General features: G+C 43.1%; 1 protein-coding gene across 2 annotated transcripts in view; it reads right to left on the reverse strand.

Annotated features, from left to right (window-relative positions):
* Positions 1 to 12123, reverse strand: part of ARFGEF1 (ADP ribosylation factor guanine nucleotide exchange factor 1) — a 125687-nt gene that overhangs the window by 30888 nt on the left and 82676 nt on the right. For both annotated transcript variants that reach the window (XM_053249255.1, XM_053249256.1), the window contains exons 19-22: positions 8282 to 8433; positions 6878 to 7006; positions 1597 to 1755; positions 1114 to 1264 (exon numbers count right to left, since the gene is read on the reverse strand). In XM_053249255.1, coding sequence (XP_053105230.1) covers positions 1114 to 1264; positions 1597 to 1755; positions 6878 to 7006; positions 8282 to 8433 — 591 coding nt within the window. The remainder of the gene's footprint in view (positions 1 to 1113; positions 1265 to 1596; positions 1756 to 6877; positions 7007 to 8281; positions 8434 to 12123) is intronic.

Genomic DNA, 12123 nt, shown 5'->3' on the forward strand with positions numbered 1-12123 from the left:
ATTATGAAAACCTACTGAGAATTTTTTTTAACTCAATGCCAGGAATAAAAAGAACAGCACATGGTATACATAAAAAAGTTAAATTTGCACTATTCTCTCTGTTTTCCACAGGAAAGTCATTGATGAGTCTAAACCAAAAACAAGACAAGTATAAAATCCTTTAGCAAGTCTGTCATCTAGTCAGTACTCAGCTTTTAGAATATAGGAAAACCTTGATATTCGTGGAGATTCTGTTCCTGGCAAGCACCACGGATACTGAAACTGCGAATGGGGCTATGGAAACTGGGGCTATTTTTATTTTATTTATTTTACCCTCATATCCCATTCTTCCTCCAAGGAGCCCAGAGCGGTGTACTACATACTTGAGTTTCTCTTTCACAATAACCCTGTGAAGTAGGTTAGGCTGAGAGAGAAGTGACTGGCCCAGAGTCACCCAGCTAGTTTCAGGGCTGAATGGAGATTTGAACTCAGGTCTCCCCGGTCCTAGCCCAGCACTCTAACCACACCACGCTGGCTATGGAACTGTGGGTGTTAAGTTCCTAAGGTGGGGGGAAATGGGCCAAAAATTTGTTTTCTTTTTAAAGAAATTGGCCAAAAAATGGCCAAAAAACCAGGTGAAAAATCTAAAAATTGCTGCTGATGGCGGTGGGATTGTGGCAGAGACGGCACATTTTACCTCTGAAAATCACCGTAGAAACAGCAGCAACAGCGGGGATCGGACAGATCCATCGGGCGCATTTTGTCTTTTTAAATTGCTGTGCAGGTGGCTGATCAGCAGGGATCCTGGCAGAGGCAACAAAGAGACTCCTTCCCCCTCCAAGCCTCTCTTCAAACTGACTGCGGGTTCCAATCTGGAGCCCATTTCAAGTCCCTCTGTGCTCAGAAAGGCTTGAAATGGGCTCCAGATCAGTAAGTAAACAAGTAAACCCAAGCCCTTTACATGTAAAGGGGAATCCTTGCTGGATTCCCCTTTACAAGTATATCTGTGGCCAACCCCCAACACGCAGATATGCGAGTCTGTCTTCCCCCTCACTCATGTATGCCGAGGTTGGTTGTCTATTATGCGAAACTGTGGATGGCAAGTCCGCGATTAACGAGTTCTCCTGTACTCACCTAGTCCTAGGCTTGCAAATTCATCAGGAGCCTGGTCCTTTGTTCCTGTGAAAGAACCTTCTCGGCCTCTCATGGTCCCAGAGATGTATCGTGGTTTTACTCCAGTTCCTATCAACTGTGCCAGTTCAAGCTGACTGATGCATTTCAAAATCTTAAATTAAAACGCAAAATACTAATAAACTAGCTATCAGTTGAAAGACAGTATACTTTTATCCATAACTGTTACTATAGCAGCAAATATCCACCCATATTTTACATGAGCAAAAATTCACCAAGCCCTTTAGCTAACTTAAAAAGACAGTGCATAATACACATATTCCTAAAAGCTTTAATATGTAATTTTGTTTTACAGCAGATTTTCAAAAATTCATTCTATTAAAAAATCTTTCTATGCATAATGCAAATGTATACACTAAAAATGTAATAAAAAGCTAGTATGCATATTTTTATATAGTATAGTAAGTCCAAGAAAAAATAATCTACCTCGTGCCATGAAGTTCCCAAGTAATTTCCATCAGTATGAGCCACTGTAATGAGTGTTTTTATTGTATCAATGTTCTTCTGTTTCATTTCAGTAATACCAGAACTCACTGTAAGTAAAGTAAATCTTGCTAGTGCTTGGACATAAGCATCCCTTTCAAGCTATAGAAAGAAAAAAAAGAAGAGTTTTAATCTATAAATTATTTGGTTTCATTTGCTGTTAGAGATTACTTTACTTGTTACACACCACAGGATTGTATTGACACAGAAGCAAATTCACAGTATTAAAACCTATACGTAGGAAAAATGGGAAAGGATACGAGCTCCTGCCCTACTGTACTCAAAAACATCATATCTCATCCATTCATAAAAAGCTCCTCCCTTGACCCATCCTGTCCATGTGGCATTTCCTTTCCACTCAGTGGCTGACATCCAGAGCAGCCATCCACAGAGAGAGGCTGCTCTGAACTCAACCAGGGTGTTGCTGAGCAGTAAAGTATATGTGGGGAAAGCAATTTTTATGCTCTCCCGTGTCCCTGTAAGGGCCCTTTGCTTCTAAAATATGTCCCTGAGGGTGGCACAGCTCTTAGGGATATATTTTTGAAAGGCAAAAAGCACTTATAGGGCAGAGCAGTAAAAGTTGCTTCACCCCTCTCCTCGCCATGCTGTGCTGCTCAGCAACATTCTGGCTGAGTTCAGAGCAGCTCAGGTATCCCTAAATGGCTGCTCTGGATGTCAGCCATTGTCTACAGGGAACCTACAACCTAATTGTTATCAGTGAGGAGACAACCAACAGAAGGACGGTACAGGACACACATCTATGCCTCTTTAGTTCAGACATTTACCTTTCCCCTAGTCCTAGAGATTCAATTAGCTCCTATATGGCAACAAGACATCCAAGCAGAAATATCAGTATAAGCAGGAGTCAGTGGCCGACATCCTGACTATTACTAATGAAGCACTGGTGTAGCACCATTGCTTCTGAAGAGTTTCAGACTAACTCTGCACCAGTGCTAGTGTGAGTGAGTGAGTGAGTGAATTTCAACAACCTCCCCTTCTCTCAGAAACCCTCTGTATCACCCAAAAGCATGTCCTTGAGGACTGCGGAGCCCTCTGGGACATATTTTCAGATGGCACAGAATGCTTCCTGGGGAAGGGGAGGTTATCTAAAGTTGAGTTGACCCCAACACTCAGCTAACAGTGGCGCTGAATTAATTGAACTTTCCAGAAGCACCAGTGCCTCCTTAATCAGGATGCCAGCAAGTATCACTAACTCAGTGTCAGAGTCTGAATCTCTCAACATTCATCAAAGGCCTTCCTCTCCTCAATTATTCTCCACTGACACTATTATCTTTCTTGCTGACCACGTGCAAAATTGTGGAAAGATATACAGAGTATAATTAACATTTTTAAAACAATGATCAAAGATGTTACTTCTGAAGACTGCAATGTAAGTTATTTGAGAAAGAATGAAGGGTTAATTAACATGTACAACACATAAATCTCTCTCCCCCACAAGAAACATAAGATTAAAATCCAAAACCAAAACACCCGTTCTTCTGAAATACCAATACCCAATCCTATCAATCTTTTCAGTTTCTTGCATAAAGGAACCTCCACCCTGTACAACTCAGAGGTCTGAACTCACCATTCAGTGAATCATCTCTTCCCCTGCCTTTCTAAAATGCTGAAATATAATATAAGTAAATAAATATCTATAAATGTAATTCTCCCAGACGTACCCGTCACTAATCTCATGTGTGGCAGCTCTCCTGAGAGTTCGTGAGTGAGCTGATGATCAGCAACGGCCAGCCGCCAAGAGAGGAGAAACGGCAGTCCAGCGAATGGCCAGCGCCGGGGGTGGGGGGAGCACTAGGTACACAGATGCTCTGCTTCAGGTCAGCTAATATAACATCCTGCAGCTATCGATGGAAGGCTAGGCAGCAGCTAAGTAGAAGAGGTTGGTCAACTTCTACTTTACAGCAGCTGCAGTAATCCTGGGAAGAAGCTGGTCACCACACCCCAAGAAACCAATATGAGCTAGAAACTTCACTCACTCTCTACAACAAATGGAGCCAAATTCATACGTGTTCTAATGACTTCACAGCAAGCTGTCCTGAAAGGCAAAATTTGGCAGCCAGGTTGGTCTCCGGGGCAACCCAGAGATACTATATTACTCCTGTTCTGGGTGAAATACAAGGCACTGGTTATTACCCATAAAGTTGTAAACAGCTTGTGCCCAGATTACTTAAGAGAGCACCTTTTTTTATAGAATCCCCGCTACACGGAGCTTTGATGCCCCCAATGGGTCTGTTTCAAGCAGCAGAGTGCATGAATGAGCTAAGCTTAAGTCCCTCACATTTCTGCCGCTTTCCAAGACTTTGTGGATGCAATTAGCCTGTGGAGATTGGTTTTATAGTTTGGTATTTTTATTCTTGTATCTTTCTACTTCTATTCTTTTATCTTTTGCACTTCCATTTGCAAAGGATATATACTACATGCAAAAACCAACTTATTTTAAGACTGCTATAAACCAAAGGCCAACTTTGAAAGTTCATAGGACAAATCTCAATTATTGATCGTGACAAGTCCTAAGCAATTCCTACACAGTCATTTTCTGAGTTGCTGATTTGGTAAAGTGCATATGCCTCCTTTTATAATAGTCACTTCAAGAAATCTAAACCAAGATTCACCAAGGATTCGCCCTGTAACCTGTTCTAAAATGCTAGGGTTGAGCCCTGGAATATGTGGAATAATAATAATGAAGATTGTTACCAAACTTGTGGAGAATAAACACAGCCAGATTTGCATATCTAGATTAAGAGATGAAAGGCTTTCTGCTAAGATGGCATGTTTTTCAACTGGACTTGTGCTTAGGCACTCCTCTTTACAAATTAACCACTTAAATCGGTGGAAACTTTCACATTGCCAGAAGGAGAGGTATTACATCAATAAGGTGCAAAACCGTTGGCAAATGTCTACTATCACTAGTAATGTGTCAAACCCAACTGTTTTGAAAAGGGTTTCTCCAATATATAGATAATTAGCACAAAAAATTATTAAATTGGCCAATGTGTGCGTAATAAAAGGGCTTGATAATGTGTTAACATACACACATCATATGTACTAATTTGAATTATCAGCACATTTAAGAAAAACAAGGTTGTGATCTTACCACATACAAAAGCAATCTCAACACTTACTTGTTTTCCACTGAATTCAACAAAAGTACGCCTGAAATAACTGAATTGAAATCTATATTTAAAAGTTTTTAGGACAGCAGTAACATAGTATAGAAGGCGTTCACGATGAAAGAGATTACTTAGATCCTTTCTAGTTAGGATTCTGGCCTGGATTTGGAACTGAAATGGCCTAAGATGTCCTGATGGAAGCCCTGAGCTGGGAGATAGATGGGGTAGTATGACCATTCTAATTTTCTTGGACCTTTCAGCCACTTTCAGTAACATAAACTAAAAGGTATCCATTGCTAAGAAGCACTGTTGTTTTATATCTCCAGTCCTTCTTGAAGGGTTGTTCACCAAAGACTGTAATGGGAGATTGCTGTTTTACTTGAGAGCCTCTGGTCCGCGGGATACCACATGAATTCACGTTATTTCCTGTGCCTTTTAACATTTACATGAAATCACAGGATGAGCTTATCCAGTGCTTTTGGAGGGTTTGAGGCACTGATATGTTGACTACACTAATTTCCTTCTTTTAATCCAAAAGAAATCCTGGGGTCAGTCTTGGCATGAATGAGGGTGTGACCGTTATTTTTGGTGGAAGAATACTTTTCTCCTTAGTTCCTGATCAGCCCTGTGGTTGTCTTTGGTAGAATACAGGAGGGGTTTACTATTGCCATCTCCCGCGCAGTATGAGACGATGCCTTTCAGCATCTTCCTATATCGCTGCTACCCGATATAGGAGTTTCCCATAGTCTGGGAAACATACCAGCAGGGATTCAAACTGGCAACCTCTGGCTTGCTAGTCAAGTCATTTCCCAGCTACGCCCTTAGGTGGCTTTTGAGACTATTGTAGTGCATTTCATATGGGCTGCCTTTAAAGACAGTTTGGAAATTGCAATTCATACAAAATGCAGCTACCAAAATGTTAGTTAGCACATGGCAACCTGAGCACTTCTTGATTATCTATTTAATTCCAGGTTCAATTTAAAGTGGTGGTGTTGAGCTTTAAAGCCTGGGAACAGGTTACCACAAGAGACCACCTTTGCCCACATGAATATGCCTGAACTTTAATGTCAGCCTTAAAGCCACTGTTCTCTGGCTCAGTTCCACTACAAAATACAGTTGGCAGATAGTAGAGCCAGGGCTTTTTGGTGGTGGCTCAACAGCTAGGTTCAATAAACTCAATTTATTTCTGCTTTTAGATAGGCTGGGAATGCTTTTTGAGTAGACAGGCATTAGGTGTATAGTCTTTCCTGCAGTATTTTTTGGTTGTGTTTAGAAAATTTTAGAGTCTATAGTCATATTTATGACCATCAGCCACTTTAACTATGTATTATGCAGAAAAGCAGGATTGAAATAAAGTTAATAATGCCACTAATGTCCAAGCTTAATCAGTACTAATCAATCCCTAGAGTTAGAAGCTTTGGAGTGCCTTATAGCCAGAGTAATGTGCGATAAATTTTCCCCCAAATCCCCCCCCCCTTTTTTTTTGGTATCACAGTGAAAGATAACTTCAGTTGATCTCAAAATTAAATGCTGGTAAATAATCACTTCTGGCAAACTGCCTAAAGACAAGCTTATTTCTATTTTATAGTCACATGCCTATGTTAATCTCATCTAACATTCAAAAAATAAATTTATTTATTGTTCAATTTATATACAGCTTTTCATTAAGATAATCTCAAAGCAGTTTACAATATAATTAAAACAATGCATAATAAAATATAAAGGTACAGATTATCTCAAAAATTAATAAATAATACAAAATACAGATAATATAAATATAAAAATCTCTATATACAAATTTAATAACCCATAAAATAATTATAATAATATAATAAAATAACCCATAACACAAAGCAGCAGTAGCAAAACTCTCATTCAAAGCCTGGGTGAAGAGCCACATCTTAACTTCCCCCCCCTAAAAACTGTCAAGGAGACTGAGGAGTGCATTTCAGTAAATTACTTCAGATATTAAAAGTAACTTAAGCAACTGCTTATGATTCATAAATCACACCAAGTATTTGATGTAGTAGCATTGCACAATAGTAAATACTTACAATTAATTGTTCTTATGCAATCTTAGAATTCAGCATTACCTGGATGTTGAAAATGCATGCTATCCTGATTGCACATCGTATGCCTTCCAGGCAAAGAGAGGCAACTTCTGTGTCATCACAGTCTTGTAAACCCACACTAAATGCAGCTAAAAATGGCGTCCAAGCCAACTAAAATACAAAATCCATACAAATAAAATAACACACTTTAATTCTTATTCAACAAAGGTAAACATATACTACACCAAAAAGGTCAAATCAAGGAAGACACGATTTATGCATCTTAGACTTCATATTTCCCCTGGAGTATAGATGAACACACAGATCCTAATTTAATTTGTACTTCTTTGATAGCCATCTCACACTACAGTAGTGATGTGCACGGACCGCAGAGGCGCGATCCAACGTCGGGGGGGGGTGCTTTAAGGGCGGGGGGGGTGTACTTACCCGTCCCACCACGTTTTCCCCTCTGGTGCTCAAGTTTTCAGCAAAATCTTCGGGGCGGCAGCGGTCCTCCCTGCCACCCCTGTCCCCTTGTTGGTAACCAAATGCGGAAGTAACATGTGCGCATGTGCCCACTGCCGCGCTGTGTTACTCCCGCTGATGGTTCGTCGGACCGCCAGACCAGCGAACTGGTTCGCAGGCCTCCAACATGGCCTGCGAACCGGTTCGTGCACATCCATGACAGTCAACTGCATCAACATAAGGCAACATATCCTTGCCAGTAAAAAAAAAACCCCTAACACACAAAGGCACACTCATGGGGCTGGATCAAGAGAAGTATTATGAGAGTGAAAGGGCACTTCTGCTCACATGAGAAGATGTGTGATTTCAGCTGACTTGCCCCTCTTTCAGCAGCCCCTTGTACCACGGTATTTGCTGACCTTTTTTGGCTTTTCACTGTGGTGCTAGGGCTGCACTATGAAGATGGCAGAAAAATCTCACTATAGAAGTGGAACACTGCTAGTGTGTCTCTGGATCCTAGCCAAAGTGTACAAAAAGATCCCCAAAGAGATATAACTAACCATGTGCGAAATAAAAAATGATATTGCTTTCATGATCAAACACCTAGATATATTTTACCCAACAGCAGCACATGCTATTGCCCTCTGAGGAATTAATCTTACAACTGAACTAGAATGACATGCAAAGTTTAGAGAACTATATACAAAGGACAATACTGACAGGAACATAAGTCCCCCAGCCTGCCCCCCATTATTTAATTCTGAAAAAATTGTATACTGTACTATCAAACCTTGCTGTATAGTTAACGAATTTAGGCTGGCTGTAAATCTGAAGCCAGAAAAAGTGATATAGCTGTAGTGGCATTGCCAATGTTAGAAAATTAAGAGATCTGTTGAAAGTTTTAACATACAAAAGCTCTTCCCAGATAAAACACTCACGGGGAGGACAGAATATTCTTAACTTCATTAAAAGATGACTTACCTTGAACATGGGTCTTACATGCTCCAAGTGTGTTGCACTGGTGAAAGGCGCTTGAACATGACTCACTGCTTCCATCAGAGCTTTAGCTGTTTTAGCCATTTGCTCCATTTCTAAGTTATAAAGTAATCGTCTCTGCTTTTCACTAGCCACATCTGTAAAAACAAGTTTTACTATTAAAAGTCTCACAATCCATCTCTCGAGAAAAAATCCCATCTTAAGTCGTTTTCATGCATGTAAACGTATAGGGATAATATTCTGAAACGGAAGGTTCCCCTTGAAACCCTCTATCAAAATCACATTACTTCCACATTCACAATAACTCCGTTGGGCAGTGGGGCGATCGGTACATGAAATGGCTACAACAGAAACTGGCGTGAGTGTCACGAACATTATCAATCCCAAGGAAGGAGAAAGAGCCAATTGTTTAAATGTACCCTTCTGACTAAAAATTTAAACCGGTTCCATCATGAGTGAAATCCAAAAATAAACAAGTTTTGACATATACCTCAATAATTCCCAGTATCACCTGCCCAGCTCCGGGCCTTTATAGGAACGCTGCCTGTGGCCTCAGTTTGCTAGAAGCCCAGCAGAGGAGGAGAAGAGTCCACCTGCTTCCCATTCAGTGCTGCTCAGTGTGACAAGCCGTGTGTATGTACTGTTGGCTCCTTCTGCTGTCACCTGCCTACTCCTTGCCTCCCCTGTTGGACTGCGGCCTGCTGCCTCTGTGGAACATCTGTGGGGAGTGTATGCAGAACTGGGGCCAGGGTGAATGACTCAGCAGTTCCTGGTATCACCTGCCCAGCTCTGGGCCATTATAGGAACACTGCCTGTGGTGGCTGGCCCACCACTGGCGGGGTCACCCCTTTGGGAGAGCCAAATAGGAGATAATGAGGGTGAGGGCCAGGCTGTTTGGCTCAGGATCCCTTGTGCAGTGTAAAGGTGGGTGGGTATTTTAAATCAGCTTCTGCTTGAAATTCTGGGTAAGCTGAGTTTTAATGTGTCTGGGTCTGTCTGGAGATGGGGAGACAGAGAGTGTATCTACTGATTATGGGGCAGCTAGTCCAGTGGTGGTGAGAAATAGAAGAAGTTACGTTGACAGGTCAGCAGGCCATTGCAGGGGACGGGAAATCAGAAACTTAATTGCTGTCCCCCCTTCTGGCTGTCCTGCCAGCTCTTTGACCTTGAAAAACAATGTCAGCTAGGGATGTGCACGCAACCGGCTGGCCCGGTTCGGTTCAAGTCCGGAACATCAATGTTCGGGGGGTTCACAAACGTTTTACAGAGTTAAAGAAATTTTTTTTTAACCTTACTCCCTTCTGAGAAGTTGCTGGAGCGGCGGGGGAGTCCATGGAGGTTCCCCCCTCCCCCCACTGGCTTTACTTATGCCCCCTCTGGCCAGTTCAGCTGGCTGTTTGGCTGGTTTTCAGCCTTCTCCCAGAGGCGTGGCGGCCTCCAAAATGGCCGCTGGGCCACTGGGAGAAAGCTGAACAGCTGGCCAAGCTGGCCAGAGGGGAGCATAAATAAAGCCGGTGGGGGGGGGGGAAGGGGAACCTCCGTGGACTGCCCCCCACCCCCGCTGCCTCCAGCAACTCCCCAGAAAGGAGTAGGGCTAAAATAATAATAATAATAATTTTTTTAAACACTGTAAAACGTTGGTGAACCCCCCGAACATTTGGGAGGTGTTCTGTCTGGGAGATGTTCAGTCTGGGGTCGGACCGAACAGGGGGTGGTTCAGTTCAAAGTCAAGCAGGTTTACACATCCCTAATGACAGCCACCCACAGAGCCTCATATTGCTACTTTGTAATGCCAGGTCTGTCCAGAATCAATCTGAAATCATCCATTATTTGATTCTGGATAAAGGGTCCAATCTGGTATGTATTACAGAGACTTTGTTGGGGGAGGCTGGTGGCCCAGTCTGGTCCCAGCTTCTCCCTCCAGGGTACTCACTTGAGGAGCAGGGGAGGGGAAGTGCGTGGGGACGTGGAGTGGCTGTGGTCTATAAGAACAATATCTCCCTTACCAGGATCCTTGTCAAAGTGTCTGAACATATTGAATATGTGTACCTAAGTTTGGGGACCAGGGATAGATTGTGACTTCTGTTGGTGTACCAATGGAGCCCCTAACTGAGCTGACAGACTTGGTCTTGGGTTTGGCGTCAGAGTCTCCCAGGCTTGTGGTATTGGGGAACTTCAACGTTCACTTTGGGACCAATTGTCCAGGGCAGCTCAGGAGTTCATAGCAGCCATGACAACTATGGGCCTATCCCAAGTGGTCTTGGGACTGATGCATATTGTTGGTCACACGCTTGATCTAGTCTTTCACTCCGAACAGGGTGGTGCTCTGTGGGTGGAGACCCTGGTGATTTCACCATTGTCATGGATGCACCACCATCTGGTTAAGGTTGGACTCACAACCATGTCCCACCTCCGCTGAGGCATTAGGATGGTCCACCTGAGAAGGTTATTGGATCCAATACAATTCCAAGAAGCCTTGGAGGGATTTAGTGTTGGCTCTGCTGGTGACCCTGCCAACATTCTGGTGGAGAATTTGAATAATCAACTCACCAGGACAGTGGACACAATAGCCCCTAAGCATCCTCTTGAACCCACTTCAAAACCGGCCCCTTGGTATACGGAAGAACTACAGGGGCTGAAGCGGCGAGGTAGACGACTAGAGCACAATTGGAGAAAAACTCGACTTTAATCTGACAGATTACTACATAGAGCACATTTGAAGATCTATGCTCAGGCGCTATGTGTGGCAAAGAAGCGATTCTTTTCCTCCTGTATAGTGCCTGCAAGTTCACATCCAGCGGAGTTGTTCAGGGTTGTGAAGGGGCTAGCGTGTGCCCCTTCCTCCTTGAATCAGTACTTGGAAGCAACAATTACTCGCTGTGATCTTTTTAATGAGTTTTTGTGGACAAAATCTCTTGTATTCGGGCTGAAATGGATTCAACTCCACAAATAGTTACAGAGTCTGATGCAGAGCAGCTCCTCTTATGTGATGACCCTGGATCAATTTCAGTTTGTGCCTGCCACCTGCCCTCTTGATCCTTGTCTGACATGGCTTATACTATCTGGCAGGGAGGCTGTTGTAGAGAGCCTGGTAGAGATTATAAATGCTTCTCTGAGGGAGGGTAGGATGCCTTCTTGTCTTAAGGAGGCAATCATTTAGACTGCTTCTGAAGCCTGCCTTGGATCTCTCAGAGTTAAGCAGCTACAGCCCTGTCTCCAACCTTCCATGGCTGAGCAAGGTGACTGAGAAGGTGGTGGCCTCCCAGCTCCAGACAGTCTTGGAGGAAACTGATGGGGTGAATACTGCCTTGGTCGGTCTGATGGATGATCTCCCACTGGGAATTGACAGAGGGAGTGTGTGACTCTGTCGGTCCTTTTGGATCTCCCAGTGGCTTTCAATACTATTGACCAAAGTATCCTACTGGAACGTCTGAGGGAGTTGGGGGGGGGGAGGCACTGCTTTGCAGTGGTTCTGCTCCTAACTCACAGGCAGATTCCAGATGGTGTCTTTTAGAAACAGTTGTTCTTCAAAATCTGAACTTTCATATGGTGTCCCTCAGGGCTCCATATGGTCTCCAATATTGTTTAACATCTACATAAAACCGCTGGGAGAGATCATCAGGAGATTTGGTGCAGGGTGTTATCAATATGCTGATGACACTCAAATCTATTTCTCCATATCATCACTGGGAGAAGGCATAACCTCCCTAAATGCCTGCCTGGAGGCAGTAATGGGCTGGATGAAAGAGAACAAACTGAGGCTGAATCCAGATAAGACGGAGGTACTTATTGTGTGGGGTTGGAACTCAGGAGATGATTTTGATCTG

This window comes from Hemicordylus capensis, chromosome 4, assembly GCF_027244095.1.
Source record: "Hemicordylus capensis ecotype Gifberg chromosome 4, rHemCap1.1.pri, whole genome shotgun sequence".
Classification (NCBI taxonomy): Eukaryota; Metazoa; Chordata; class Lepidosauria; order Squamata; family Cordylidae; genus Hemicordylus; species Hemicordylus capensis.